Genomic DNA, 15674 nt, shown 5'->3' with positions numbered 1-15674 from the left:
CGACCCCACAGGTCCACGTGCACGCCGCGTGCCCACCAGAGGGCGCTGCCTCATCTTCCCCATCACCAATCAGAGTGCGAGTGACGTGACGTCACGGAGACGCAAAGAGTCAACGGTCCCTTCCCGGGCGTCTGCGATTCCCCTCCCATCTCAAAATGGACTGATCCACTCGCTAGAGGGGCGGTCATACGGTCGCCGGCCATTGACGGTAACGGAGGGAGGGGGATCTGGACGCACTCACTGACGAGGAGAGGGGGAGCTGGAACCGCCCGTTCGCTGCGTGGGAGGGAAGGTGTGTGTCACTTCGGGGGTGTACGTGGCTGGGTCTCCGCGGCAACCCCTCACTGTGAATGTGCATAGGGGAGGGGCAGTGTGCTGTTGGGGGGAGGGTCATGGAACGAGGTAGGGTAGGTTCGGTCCCCCCCTCCGGGATGGGATGGTCTCTTCCAGCGGGCGGGGCCCTCCCTTTCTCCCTCCGCGTTGGTTCCGCTCGCAGCAGGATTTAGCCGCCGCCGCCGCGTTTGTCTTGTGCCGCTTGCAGTGAGGGGTTCCTGGACGTTTTCTCTTTGCCTTAAAGTCGGTGAGGACTCGGAGCGGGGCTTGCTGGGCACTAGGCCGGGCCAGGGGGAGTGAGGCCGGGCCGCGCTGCGGCTCTCCGGGCGCTGGGCCGGGCCGGGCCGGGCCGGGCTGGGCTGTGGCGCGGGTAGGCTGGGGCCTCTGGGCTGTTCCCCCTCCCCCACCCCCCGGTCGCCTTGCAGCGGCCTGGTCCTGCCGGGTAATAAAGCCGCGGCCTGTGACGGGGAGGTCACGGAGGTGAGCGCGGCCTGGCTGGAGGAGACAGCCCCGCACCCCACCCTTTGGTTCCACCGGCTCCAGAGCGCCTGCAGCGGCCGCCTCCGCCCAGGGAGGCCCGGTGGGTGCGGAGCAGCCGCGGCCAAGAGGGAGGAGCGAGGGGGCTGGGAGCTCCTTAGTTCCCGCGTGGCTGGAGGCCTGCTTCTCCCCCGGGAGCGGCCACGGGATGCTGGGCCACCGCAGCAACTCCACGTCGGGGGCGGGGGGAGTCGGGGCGGTGAGCGAGGCTGGGTCTCGGGAGATCACTCCTCCCTCCTCATGCCTCCTGGCCCCGCACACAGATGGGTGAAGGGGTGACCCGTCTGGCTCGACGCAGGCCTGTGTGAGCCTACTGTACGGGATCGCCCGGCCTGTGGGGTGCTGAGCGGGTTTCTTCCTGTTCAGATGGCTAAGTCTGTCTAATAAGGCTTGTCATTGCCTGTTATAGAACTTTACAAAGGAGTCACAAAGTATTATCCCTATCTTACAAATAAGGAGGTACAGAGAGAGAAAGTGACTTTGGGCAAGTCACTCTAACAGACCCTTAGAAAGTTCATATATACCCTCAGGTTATCCTTTTTGTGTTTTAATGAGACTACACAACTAGTTTGCCATAACTAGTAAATATGGCATGAGTTTAGTGAAAATGTATTGTGATCTGTTTGTTACTTGAGCAGTTTAGATGTTCTTAGCCAACAGGCAGGCCCAGGAACTAGCAATGCAGGATTTGCATTTCATATCCCTCAGAGGAATGTGGTTGTAGGAAAGTAGGGGAGGAAAGTACTCTGAGGCTATTTTCAAGTTTGAACTCTTTCCACAAGCAAATGTGAAAAGTAGCTGATACCTGATTTCTACATGACACTTTAGTTCATAAGCATGTGTATCTCATTTAAGGCTATCTTGAAGAATTTTTTTCTTTTTTCACAGGGTGTCTTTTATGAATAATCAAAAGCAGCAGAAGCCAACGCTATCAGGCCAGCGTTTTAAAACTAGAAAAAGAGGTAAATATCAGCCATTTTTGTATGTGGCACATGGCCAACTCTGTAGAGAACGAATGAACATAAGTTCATTAGTATATGTCTGGCCTTTTAAGAACTTGTTTATGCAGTAGGTATCTGTAAATAAAGACCTGTAATTTTAAACACAAAATAAACTTTTACCATAAAAATGATACTTTCAATGTAGGTTAAAGCTGTAGCTGGCTTAAATTCATTGTGCCATAAAAACAGTTGCTTTATCCAAGTTTCCTTTCCTGTTATCCCAAATACAAAATTTACAGGTTCTGTCCAGAACAGAAAGCGGCTGAAACATGGCTAATGGAATGTGATTGAGTCTGTTCTTTTCTAGCACTTCATATTTAAGATCCAGGTTTTTTACCCCCAAATCTGTCTGCTCACAAAGTTCTGACACAACTCCTTGTTTTTACACTATTTCACCATTTTGAAGCAAAAACTAGAGAGCAGGACAGTTGCAATCAGGATTTCTTCAGGTTAAGAACTAGACTTCAATCCTTTTTATCTGAGCACCGTGTACATAGTTTTCAATACATGGCCCCTAGTTTGACTGAAACTTGATTAAAAAGCAAAATGCTGAAAAGCAAACACTTCAATACTTTGGTTACAAAAGAGTGTCAGGCCTAGCTAGTTAGAGTGGATGGTTCAGAAAGCACTAATGTGGGTTTATTTAACTTTATGATAAATATTGATTAGCCTCAGTAGTGAATTGACACTTCTAATTGAAATGAGAAATGGCCAGACTCGTGCTGGATGGCGTGTGGATTTGAAGCCCTGGCATCTGGGCTGTAGCCTCCCTCCCTGCTGCTACTCTGTGCAGGCCGGGCAGTTTGGAGAAGTGTTTGGGCCTCCCCTCAAGGAGGAACTCATGCAGCAGCTCCCATGTTGGATGGGTATGCAAGCACCCCAGCCCATGTCCTGCTGCCCATATGGGTGGTACCTGGCCACAGGGCCGCCTGCTCTGCTATGTCGGGCATGGCCCGGGAGGCAATGGCTGCTGGGTTTTAGCTCAGAGCTGGCCAGAGAGTATCCTGGGCCCCTGCACCCCTTGAGGTGAGGAGATCGCAGTGCCATGTTAATAAAAAATCAGAGCAGTCACGGTAGACATAGTAATCTGTGACTTCTACTAAATTTACTGTGACTGCTCCATGACGTTTGATTTTAAAGAAAAAGAAAAGATGAAATCTGCAGCCCTAATGAAAACCTAATCTGGCTCTCACTATTTTGATGAAGGGATAGTAAAATGGGCAAAACTTAGCAGGAAACAATGACTTTGTGGGAAAACAAATGGGGGAAGAACATGATACCTGTAGCTTTAAGTATTGGTGCTTCTTGGCATTAGTGGAAAAAACGTTTGGAGTAAAAAAAAAAAATCTTAACTTCTAAGTGAAGCGCTAACTTACTCAAGGCTAAACAGTTGCATCTACTTCTTGAAGTAGCTGATGTTTGACCTGAATAGGTCAGCTAGTTAATGCTAATGTCATTTCTCTTTATATTAAACTAATGGCCAATTCACTATCTGAACTAGCTATTTCTGGCTTTGTTGAGCACACAAACAGTTTTGAAACTGTTGCCAGTTTCTGACTGAATGAACTACTAAAGTTGGAAGATGGTGCTAAAGATAACTTAACTTACAGAAATTGACAGAGTAAATCAGATTGAGCTCTTATAGCTAGTAGGCTTATCAAACTACCAATGCTTTCTCTCTTATTGCAGATGAAAAAGAGAGGTTTGACCCTACTCAGTTTCAGGACTGTATTATTCAAGGTCTAACTGAAACTGGCAGTGACTTGGAAGCAGTAGCAAAGTTTCTTGATGCTTCTGGAGCAAAACTTGACTATCGCCGCTATGCAGAAACACTCTTTGACATTCTGGTGGCTGGTGGAATGCTGGGTAAGTGTCTAGCTTAACTTTCAAAGATGGCAGCTCTCTTTGGACTAACTGATACTTTGCACACATGCTTAAATGTAGGTTAGCAGTCTGCTTTGTCACTCAAGTTTAAAAATGGATCCAATTTATTTGGATAGGCTCAAACCTTTGGAGTACATGAATTAATGCTCTGTTACAGCATAATCTCTGCTATATTGGATCGGGGTGGCTGCTTGCTCTGCAGCAGAAATGGGTCACTTTAAATCTTATACCCATAAAAACACTATGAGAATCTCAAGTTACGTAATAGTGTCTTGTCTTATGATGGTTGCCTGCTCAGGGATGGAAAAGTCCTCGTAACTGATGGCTTTCTGTTTTCAATTATTTCTTTTCCCATTATTGCTTCCTCTTTTGGCCTTTGTTGCTTACTACTTGCTACAACACCAAAAGCCTGGGGCTTATGTTTCAGCTTTAAGCTGTCACTGTTCTGATAGGCTTCTAAACAGGACCTCAACATCCAATACTGGCACACCAGCAGCAACATTTTTTTCATAATACAATGTCAAGCCTCATCTGCTAAATCCATCTCCATTTAATTATGGATGTTGCAGGAGCTGCTATTGGCTGAATAGTAAACTGCACTTCTCACTTCAAGTGACTTAACAAGACTTCTAATGTTCTGCATGCTGCATATAGGTCCTCTGTTCTCACTACTATAGAAGTGGCTTATGACAGTTTGGGAAATATGTACAGCTGGATTTCAGAGGAATATTCTGAAAATGCCAAACTCTGATCTGCTGTTTTGTACAAAAGCCCTTTATGTTAGGGATAAAAACAACGAGAGTCCTGTAGCACTTTAAAGACTAACAAATCTAATTTCTGCTGGGATGTTACTGACTAGGAGGGGACACTGCCTTAAATGATTGGACTTGAACTCTTCAAAGCTTAAATGTTCTCTCATGCCAAATTTTTGTAGATAATTTGGCAAACTTGTCTTCTATATTAACTTTTTTTTTTTTTAAAGGTGTATATCCAACAGTGAATATAACTTTCACAAAGTAGAAGTTGGATCGTTCAGCATGTGCTTATTCACAATAATGCTTTCAAAGGATTGGTTAACTTTAAATGGCCCCTAACAATGTTGTTTTAAAAAAAATTAACTTTAATTTCTTGAACCTCAAGCAGTGTACTAATATTAAACCACAGAAAACTAGTAAGAGGCTTGTAAAGTTGCATAATGAGGAATTAAAGCAAATAGGGTGAGTAGCTTGAATAATGTCACATAATATATTGGTGATTGAGTCGATAGAACCAAAGGGTTCTGACTTCATCCCCTGTCTTATCCCAGACTACTTATAGTAGTGTCCACTATGTGCTAAGCACTCTCCAGTCAAGAATGAACTGTCCTTACCTCAAGGAGCCCAAAACCGATGGATGGACACCTACAGATGTTTGCTACTTGACAGGTGGATTTGCTGTATGTGGAAGTGAATCTTTAAGAGTCTTTAATACGAAATGTAGGGGCTGTATAAATATCTCAAAGGCGATACTGTGTATAGAGGGCAATATGGAAGAAAAAGCTTTTCATGTGATAAGATGACAAATTGACATTTGTCAAAGCTCCTACTCTTAAAACAGGAGAGGTAGGAGGAAGATCAAAAGCTGGAAGAGTTTGGATAAGTAGGGAGAGGAAAAATGATATAACACTTTAATTGCAATGCATGATGCCTGAATTGGATGTGGTAGCAGATAGGGGGGCCAAGTAGAGTGACAATCAAAATGAAGGGCAAGAAAGAGGACACTTGCTCCTGTATTTATGGGTTGGAGCAAGGCGGTGTTGTGCTTTACGGATTCCGGAAAGGAGGTTATTGCAGTAGTTGAGGCAGGAGAAGGCCCTGAATGGGAAATTTAGCTGTGGGTATGATAAGAAGTCTAAGTCTTGAAAATGCCAAGGGGGAAGAAGTAGCAGGATTTGAGTGCAGGGCAGGGAGCGGGAGATGTCAGAAATAACTTCCATTCAGGCCTACAATCTGGTAGGGAAGAGAGTGGTTTCAACAGTGAGTGTAGAGGGCTTAGAGAGAAGATAAGAAGAATATCCTGTCCATCCATTCAAACAGGATAGTGTTCCTGAAGTCTTGCTCTTATCAGATTACCTGCCTTTTGCGAAACATCATAAAGAGTCTTTGGATATGGAGGTTGAAACAGACATTCTAAAGTCTTCAATTTTTTTTTTTTAAATAAAGAATTACATTACTGGAAAGATTACCTTACTGATTCCTTTGTAGCATCAGCAAACACTAGAAAAATGTTAACTTGTGCTCCCGGTGCTGGTTCTGCCAAAAAGTAAAAAGCCTTTCTCTCCATGTGGATTGGTACCACTTTAAGTTCTTAGATTGTGGATGTGTATTATAACACCTGACTTAACACTAGAATTCAGGATTCTAATAGCTGTTTAGTAGCATCCATATCTGAACTCCAGAGAGGGCTTCTCTTCACTCTTACATTATAGAAATGTCACAAATATCACATCCCTAACAAACACTGCTGTGCTGGCAAAAATTTCTGATCAGGCCTCTGTCTTCTTAAAGCAACAGGACTTTGTTGCCATTAATCAGAAATCCTACTGTAAAACAAATGAATTAATAGACTAGTCTTTGCATCTTATAAACACTCAGTTCTAAATCAAAACTGACTTGAACCCCATTTGATCTCTGTCCTTGAGTACTTTTATCTGACATCTAACAAATTTTGATGTCAAGAAGATCTAGGGTGGGACTTCTCAAAATTGTGCACTGGAATCAGTGGTGAGACTCCCTTTGACTTATCTAGAAGCTGTTGAGCCAATACTCAGACTTTTGAAAATCCAATCCTAAAGTGATTCAGGCGTTGAAGTGGATATCTTGGAGTCAGAGATGAGCTTTGGGATGGGTCCAAAATTCTGTTTTGCTTAGCATGCTGTTAGAAACTTTCTTCTTTGACTGTACTGAGGTTAGGCTTTAAAAGGAACTTTTCATCACTAAGCTCTGGTGCTTAATAGCTGAGACATTCACAGTGTGCGCATGCTACTCTACAGCAGTTAGACTTTATTTCTTGGACTGGCTCACTCAATTAAAAACAAAACCTATAATCATCATGCTGTGTTTTAAGTGACTTTAGTGGATACTGTATTTAGGAATAAACAAGTTCAAGGTCTCTTGTAGCTGCATTAGGAGGGAAAATTTTCATGATCTTGTTCATGTTTCTGTAGGCAAACTAACCAGTGTATTATGGCTCTCATGATATCCAAGCACGTAGTATGTCTTAAGCGTTTCTGTTGTATAAATCTCAAATCTGAGAATTATCAGCCTGTTTGATGCATCCTGATTCAGGTTTCAATGCAACAATAGCAGATGACCAGATAGAATTATCTAGATGTCTATATTTCGTTCACTGGTGTCGTCATCACTGATCTTCAGTAAAGGACAGCTATAAGATCCAGCATTGTGCAAAACTAAACTTACAGCAGTTCAAAAAGTCACATTGTACTGAATCTTACTATACGTAAGCAATAATGTAATTCTTGCTGATCAAACTATGGTTAGAGATTAAAACTGGCACTTCTAATATCTAAAATATTAACACTAAAACTTTTTAGCCCCAGGTGGTACTTTGGCAGATGACATGATGCGCACAGATGTCTGTGTATTTGCAGCACAAGAAGACCTAGAAACCATGCAAGCATTTGCTCAGGTTAGTCCTGTGTACACAACTGAACTTGGCTGACTCACACATTGTCTGTACAATGGCCGTTAACTGACAATCTGCTATGTTTAGCATTGCTGTGGGATAACAGTCTACGAAAACTGGTCTTGGTGTTTAAAATAAAAAACATTCTTAATTTATGTAATTTTCGAAGCCTTCCAGCAAATGGCCTTAGATATGCAGCATAAAAAATAAATCTGTTATGTTAAACTCTGTAGGGTGGCAAACTATCATGGGTACAAAAATGCCCCAGACTTGTTAATAGTATAACAACGTTTAACTAGTTTAAGCTCCTTCTATTTGGATTCTAATCAAGGCAAAAAGTAATGTACTAATTCTGTCTCTTCTAGGTTTTTAACAAGCTAATCAGGCGTTACAAATACCTGGAAAAAGGCTTTGAAGATGAAGTCAAAAAGGTATTCAACAGGCTTCAGATAACAGCAAAAAATCCTGGAACTAAGCTTCAAGAAGCCTATGCACTCTAAAAGGAAGAGTGCTGTGGCTCTATCTTCACTTAATAGAATAAATGTCCTTGTATTTTACTGTAGCATTTGACTATATAAACAACTAATTTAGTGTGGGATTAAATTTTAGTCAGGGTAACATTCTACTTATGGAGTGATCTTGTATTTCTGTTCATCATGAACTATTATCGATCTCCAGTAACAAGTCTTTCTATCTTAACCTTTGGGTTAGGGAGGCACTGACTACATAAACTGGTAATACTTAGATTCTGTGTGGCTTCATTTTGGAAGGATTGCCATTCTTCTTTCTCTTGCAGCTGCTGCTGTTCTTAAAAGGTTTTTCAGAGTCTGAGCGGAACAAACTGGCCATGTTGACAGGTATTCTTTTGGCCAATGGGACACTTAATGCATCAATTCTCAACAGCCTCTATAATGAGAACTTGGTTAAAGAAGGTAACTACTAGTACTAAACAATTCCTTTAGATGATGAGGGGTGTTGGGATCAGGGACCAAGAGGCTTTAATGTGACAAATTTAACCATGCCTAAAATTTAAGTATCAGGATCTTAACACAGATGTGAACTGTGGCAGTCACACACTGCCACATAACAGTGACACCATCAGTTGGCCTAGCTAGTTCTGAAGCAAAACTTAACTTCCAGTCTTATACCTCTCTTCCACCCCCTCCACCTTCCCCCACCCCACACACGCAGCTGGGTCTTCAGTGTATGCCTGTAGGTAAGGATTTGTCACAGTTTAGGTAGCTGATATACTATGGAATTGAAAACCTCACGGGATGGGGCAAACAGCTAACATAGCAATCAAGTTCCTCTTTCATATAGAACTACTAATAGTAACTTTCTTACTCCTGTTGTATAGGTGTTTCTGCAGCTTTTGCAGTAAAGCTGTTCAAATCATGGATAAATGAGAAAGATATTAATGCAGTGGCTGCTAGTCTTCGTAAAGTCAACATGGACAACAGACTGATGGTGAGTATTTCAAGGGATGACCTGAACACTTTGTTCTTATCTGTCCTTACTCTTGCAGATACTGTCCACTTGGCTTGTCCGAATTGTATGCAGTGTTGTAGCTATGTTGGTCCCAAGATATTGGAGAGAAGGTGGATGAGCGAATCTTTTTATTGCACCCATTTCTGTAGGTGAGAGGAGATAAACTTACATAGAGCTCTTCAGGTGACCTGAAGAAGAGCTCTGTGTCTGGTTTAAAAGCCTGTCTCTCACCAGCAGTAGTTGGTCTGAGTTATAAATAAAAATATGACCTTGCCCACTTTGTCTGTCTAAAGCAAACCTAGCAATCCTACATTTTAAAGACTTCAGTGTGTCCCAATATAAAATGCAAGCACTAATAACTTCCTGTGCAAAGGAGTCAATGTAAATGTTGGGGTTTGTTTCGTATTTTTTTTAAGGAACTGTTTCCTGCCAACAAACAAAGCCTGGAACACTTCACAAAGTATTTCACTGATGCAGGACTAAAAGAACTTTCAGAATATGTTCGGAACCAACAAACCATAGGGGCTCGTAAAGAGCTGCAGAAAGAACTTCAGGAGCAGATGTCACGTGGAGATCCATTTAAGGATGTAAGTATGCTTGTATTTAAATCAGATACAAAAAAAAGTGAACGTGTCACACAGTTTCTTGCAATTTTATTTAGTTTATTCCACATAGAATAACCCACCATTACTTGGATCTTCACTTCCTAGAATCTTACTGTGATTCATATTCATAAAGTGAAGGGAAAGGAGTCCGTTTACAGAACGAATTACTGGGCTGTAGCTAGTACCTGAGTGAGAAACTTGGCGGCTGCTTAGTCCTCCCAACCTGTAATGCATCTGTATGTCTTACCTACGTCTCCTCTTTAGAGGATAGAACTCACTGGCACTCTAAATCTGCTGTGTTGGCAGCAGTACTATTCATTAGTTGAAAGTGAATCTTTAGATGTCACTGTTTAAACACTAATGTGCTAAATTTTCAAATAGAAGTGCTAAATTCAAATATAAAGTCTTGGCCTAGGTGTCATGACTCTTCCCACCTGCTCAAGAAACTGATTTTCTTGGTCTCAAATGTTGCTTGTATTTAAACTTCTGAACCTAATGGTGTAGTACAGGGGTGGCCAACCAGTCAGAGACGAAGAGCCAAAAAAAAAAAAAAACTAGAGATACTGCAGAGCCACATTTACTTTACCCTCAGCAGAAAATTCATGCTGATCCGTCAATTTCGGCGGCAGCTTGTCAATTTCACTTTGGCACCCCATACAATGCCCAGAGCAAAGAGCTGCATGTGGCTCGCGAGCCATTTGTATGAGCAAAGAGCCGCGTGCGAGGCAACCCCTGGTGTAGTACCTGATATTTGTATAGTGAAATGTGACACTCCTCTCTACTTCTTGACCTATGACTGGACTGCTGTTATCTAAGGCAATTCAGAACTTTGAAAGGGTCTTTGGAAGTGAAATCTGAGCGAGTGTTCTGATACAAGACAAAAAGGAAGAGATTTAATCAGTATATATTTCATACTAACCATAACTCACTGACTCTGCAGATAATAATATATGTCAAGGAGGAGATGAAGAAAAATAACATCTCAGAACAGACTGTGATAGGCATAGTCTGGTCTAGTGTAATGAGCACTGTGGAATGGAACAAAAAAGAGGAGCTGGTCGCAGAACAAGCCATCAAGCACTTGAAGGTATTTGCAGTATCTGTGATATAAGAACTCTGAATAACTAAATTTATTATGAAGGCATGTAAGGTATTGCCCAGTCTGTTTTTTCTGACATAGTTCTACCATAAAAGCCCTGTAATGGACGCAAGTGTGAGTATACAGCACGCATTTCCAAGCAGAACTGCGTCCGCACTCGGGAGATTATACTGCTGGTATAGTTTAAAGTAATACAGCTTTCTAGAGTAGACCAGGCCTAACTCTGTACATTACCTAGCAAAATGGAGACTCAATCTTGGTTGAGGACTCCAGATGCTCCAGTAATACAAATGAATGAAACTCAATAGTTTCGTCATAGATGATTCCCGCAGGTAACTAGTTTTGTACTAATCCACTAGTGTAGGTTTCAGACACCATTCTTAAATATGCAGCACTTGATTATTGGATTGGAAAGGTTTAGACTATCAGTATTTACCAATAAATGTCCACTTCACTTTACTAACACAAACTGCAATGTTTCCATCAATAGTAATCTAAATTTACAGAGAGCCAAAGTTAGAAAGTTTGATAACTTAGTCTGATTTAAAGATTTACTTTGTATATTTTGATGTGATGTTGACTACTTGTGTCTTAATGGTTAATAAGCTTTAATGTTTGAATCTGCCTTTAAGTATTGGGGTTAGAATTACTTACCTACAACTGAATTTAAATTGACAAGAACACTTTTACTATAATTTCAACAGATAATATTGGTATTTATTTTAAAACAACTGAATTCTGTCAAGTCTAGTGATGAATTGCACCTTAATCAAATGGTGATGGATTTTTATGAAGTATAACTAGTTCTTTGTGTAAATTGCCACTTTTTGCAAGAGTTTTGAATTTTCTGAAAAGTATCAAATTTCAGAGTTTGCAGGGAATTGATTTTACAGTTAAACATACCTAATTTCAAGGATGGAATGAATCCTTAATTTTAAGTAATGTTACTTGTAAAATTCTTTGTCCTTGAAATTGACTAAGGTAACACTTTTGTATGACATTTTTTCTTTATTTAAAAAAAAAAATTCCTTACTTAAAAGATCAGTTTGGAAGCATTTTTACGATTTTCATGCGCTCTGTGAAATCATGATTTACAGAGGGCTGAAGTATGTCTAATCTCTTGTACTCCTTACAGCAATACAGCCCTCTGCTTGCTGCCTTTACTACCCAAGGTCAATCTGAGCTGACTCTGTTACTGAAGATTCAGGAGTACTGTTATGATAATATTCACTTCATGAAAGCCTTCCAGAAAATAGTGGTGCTCTTTTATAAAGGTAACTAAAGCTAAGGCTGCAGAATGTAGCTTTTCAGACCTCCTTTACAAAGTTAATTTCTAACCTGTGGCATGTGAAATGGTCAAGATTCTCTGCAGTCAACTTGCATAAATAAGTGGTAGCTGAAGTTCTGGTGCTTGCATACCCTTTGTACAAGCCCACTATACCTTTGCCAATTGAGGATGGAAAATGTATCATTAAATTGCTAAACTCTGGTCATTAGTAAGGGCCTTCTGTCTCAAGGTAGTTAGCAAGAATTTTAAGGTAGACTGCTAATCTTTGACTGGTGTCTAGTAGCCATGGTGCATTCTTGCACATTCACATCAGTCTTGCTTGTATGCAAAGATAACTTGCATTTTAAGGCTTTCCATCTATAATAGCAACAAAATCAAATTGGTGTTTGGAGTGGGGGGGGGGGGGGGGAAGAAACTTGAGCCAGTTTTGTGGCAAAAGCTGTACAGATTAGCTAGACAGAACCTCTTCTGTTTACTGTACTGCTTGAGCTTTACTATCTACCTCTTTGCATAAGCCACTCTGCACTGAGACAGAAGAGTTTTCATCTTTGCCATATGGCTGCATGATGGCACTCCAGAGACAGAGCAGCAGATCTTTCTTACCCACTTTAAAAACCAGTAACAAAGGAGTACGTATGGACTACACAGTCTCTGCTTTCTGGGAGCAGATATTATTAAATAGAGAGGTAGGATACAGAGTCTGTTAGTTCCTCTTGTGGGAACTGAACTGTTTCCTGGCTTTAAAGCGCTCTCCTCTGAGACTAAAATTAAAGATGCAATTTTCCTATAATAAAAATCTTGAAATTTAATCTCTAATATAGTCTCAAATTAGCAGCATGACATAAGAGTGACTAGCATATTTTTGTCAAATGTACACAAATGACTTCTCACCTCTTCCTCCAGTAAGCTTAGGTGTTAATAGTAGATGCAGCTCTTTCAGAAAAAAGGAACTTGATGTTCTCTGTCACCTTTAATGTTAATAGATGGCTTTGGTGTGTACCAGAGACATCCCTGTCAAACTCTAGAAATGAGTATTCAGCTTAAACAGTCTTGTTTCTAGTAAGTGTGTGGGGTGGAGAGCTGTAAGGCATGAAGTATATGGTGGGGAGTGGAAGGTAGACCACGTGACATGCTTGCTAATAGGGGAAGACTGGAAGAACAATAAGCTAGCCCTCAAACCAGTATGTTGGCATAGAATACTTCCGTGATAACACTGCCTTTGCATGTCCTTAAACAGCTGAAGTTCTGAGTGAAGAACCCATCTTGAAGTGGTATAAAGATGCACACCTTGCAAAAGGAAAGAGTGTTTTTCTGGAACAAATGAAAAAATTTGTGGAATGGCTCAAGAATGCAGAAGAAGGTAACCAAACATTTGCTGTGAAACTTTTAGCTTCAAGTTAAACAACCTGAACAGGTTTGGTACAGTTAACTAGTAAATACTTACTAAAATCCCTGGTATAGCTATTACAAGATCAGTCTGGTATCATCTTGAAATTATGGGGTAGAATATTCTTAATGATAGGCTTTTAGCAAAAACAGGGTGGACATAATGGAGTCTTTTGGATTAAGCTTCATTCTTCCGGACTGCTGTGGGTTAACAAAATCTGACACAGCCACCATGTTGTGGAAGTTTTACACAGGGCAATCACTTAAAAGATCAGATTGCAGTTGCTTCAGATTGCAGTGTAAATTAAACAGCCTAGTTAGTAAACATTAGCCTTCTTGGCAGGCCAATGAGACTGGGCTTAAGACTTGTTTTTTTCTAGTGAGTTGTTGTGGGCACCTTCTGGATGAAATTTGTTAGTTTAATGCAACTGCATGTTCAAAACCTTCTTTCTACTGGGTTTAAATCACCAGAATCTTGCTAATTTGTACTAAACTCTCATACATATGACCTTTTCAAGACTAAAGAGCCAGTAGTCCTCCCTACAACACTGACATGCTAGAAGTTGACTAGGATCTCACTAGCTCTCTAAACTTGAGTTGAACTGCAAAATACAGTGTGTGTGTTAGCCAGAACTAGCAGTCTTCATCTGTATTCTATTGGCTTGTGTTGGGAAGAGATATAACTATGTTCACAGTGAGGTTGCAGACAGTCTCACTGCCTGATGATTAAATTCTTTTTCAGAGTCTGAGTCAGAAACTGAAGAGGGTGACTGACGTGTGAAACTGTGTCCTCAGTAAAGCAAACAGGAGCTGTAGATAAACATTACGTCTTGTGTCCTTTTGGTTCTTACATCCTACCTCCCTGTATCAGGCATGATACAAGGGTTCTCATGGCAAATTTATTTTAACTGTTTTCTATAGTTACTGGGTTTAGTTTTTAAAACCATGTTTTAAGTAGCTTACAGGAGCTATAGATGTGACTCTACATTGCATTAGTCTCTTCAGTTGTTCTACCTCCTGTATTTTCTACTGTAATGTGTAACTTAAGGCCTTCCACAAAAATCATTTTATCCTGGGTTTTCTATATAGACACAAGTAGACATGATTTGTAAGATTTGTTATGGAAATTGTTTGCAAATTAAACTGTACAAGTATCTAAACTCAAAAGGCCATGAGGGCAAGGTGTGTGTAATTTGGCACAAAACTTAAATGGTACTACTGGGTATCAGAGCCCCATCCATGGAAATATCTCCACCCAAAGTTCTTGATTTCACAAGCTAGCAAGCATTGAGTTATGCAGATATGTATTGTCAAAGTAATACTCTAGATTTTTTTTTTTTTCAACATGTATTGGCTAAACTTTATGAGGGCTGCCAATAAAGCCAATTGCTTTGATTCTCCACAACTTCTAGATCCCTGGTTGTGCCACTTAACAGGGGGAGACTGATGTCTCACTTCTTACCCTAGCTAGCAAGCTTCTGTGGTCAAACTTTTTTCTTTCCAGGCAAAGCAAGCAAGCAGGCATTCTTAGCCTATGCCTATTTATGTATGTTTCCTAAGAGTTTTAAACTTGCTCTTGAAACTTAAGGCCATGCACTCATTTGTTATGGTTCAGTGGGCTAGAACTGGTGTGCCAATAACAAATGTTATAAAACTTTACTAGGGGAAGATAAGGTAGGTGACAAACTTTATTTTCTATGAAAGGCACTTGTTTAGTGGCATGTAACAATGTAGTGGCACTGGGTCAGTTTAACTTATCAGTTAGGCAACTTTATAATGCTCAGGGCCCCACTATGTCTAGGACTTCTGCCTCACCTTAAACCAAACACTTATCACTGGGTTTCTAGGTAGTTAATTGCATGGCCATTAAAAAGTAAGATACTGTGCATGCAGCTTGTGGCTACAGGCTCACTAATGCCAATGCTAAATGCTGCCAGTTAACAGTTTTAAAAAACCAACTATGTTAAAATAGTCTCTGCATTTGCAATGGAAATGGCATCACTTTCTCAGGACCTCCTGCTTGAACCAAGAATAGGGAGAAGATGGTTGTTAATCTTGAAAATAAAGTAAATTATTTGGAACCATGGTGTCAGCCTAATGAAAAGAATATTAACTGATTCCCCTGTGAGTGAAGTATATTTGTTAAATGAGTAATCTTGGTAGAACTTCAGTGCACAAATGTAGTGATTTGCTTCCTTACTTTGTAACTTGTCTGCTAAAGACATTTTTTAAATAAAGTCCATCCTTACACTTCATAGGTGCTACTCATTTTTGGCAAAACAGCTGGATATGGTGTAATTGTTTTACAAATAAAACTAGATGTGTTCTTAAAGCCTCAGTCTTTGCATGTTAACTCTTAACTGACCTCA

The 15674-nt window shown here is 40.9% G+C and overlaps 1 protein-coding gene across 3 annotated transcripts; it reads left to right on the top strand.

The window, feature by feature from the left end:
• Positions 1-273: 273 nt before the first annotated feature.
• On the top strand, positions 274-15637 carry BZW1 (basic leucine zipper and W2 domains 1). 3 transcript variants are annotated; one of them, XM_067548937.1, is made up of 12 exons: positions 274-292; positions 1759-1832; positions 3561-3737; positions 7348-7442; positions 7805-7870; positions 8236-8371; positions 8797-8906; positions 9344-9514; positions 10473-10619; positions 11767-11905; positions 13157-13279; positions 14048-15637. In XM_067548937.1, exons 2-12 carry the CDS (start codon positions 1769-1771, stop codon positions 14077-14079), a joined length of 1260 nt encoding a protein of 419 aa, XP_067405038.1. In that variant the 5' UTR covers positions 274-292; positions 1759-1768; the 3' UTR covers positions 14080-15637. The 3 variants fall into 3 exon arrangements, with proteins under 3 accessions (XP_067405038.1, XP_067405035.1, XP_067405037.1); XM_067548934.1 differs by lacking the exon at positions 274-292 and adding an exon at positions 438-580; XM_067548936.1 differs by lacking the exon at positions 274-292 and adding an exon at positions 542-576.
• Positions 15638-15674: the final 37 nt, after the last annotated feature.

The sequence above is a fragment of the Emydura macquarii genome, unplaced genomic scaffold (assembly GCF_026122565.2).
Source record: "Emydura macquarii macquarii isolate MOO-44397 ecotype Brisbane River unplaced genomic scaffold, CSIRO-AGI_Emac_v2 contig_1253, whole genome shotgun sequence".
Classification (NCBI taxonomy): Eukaryota; Metazoa; Chordata; order Testudines; family Chelidae; genus Emydura; species Emydura macquarii.
This window is presented reverse-complemented; position numbering and strand designations above follow the sequence as displayed.

Bases quoted from the DNA above. Each gene is read 5' to 3' on its own strand.
- BZW1 (XM_067548937.1), top strand. From the start codon at position 1,769: ATGAATAATCAAAAGCAGCAGAAGCCAACGCTATCAGGCCAGCGTTTT. The intron at 3,738-7,347 runs GTAAGTGTCTAG...AAAACTTTTTAG, and splicing joins GGTGGCTGGTGGAATGCTGG to CCCCAGGTGGTACTTTGGCA. The intron at 7,443-7,804 runs GTTAGTCCTGTG...TGTCTCTTCTAG, and splicing joins CCATGCAAGCATTTGCTCAG to GTTTTTAACAAGCTAATCAG.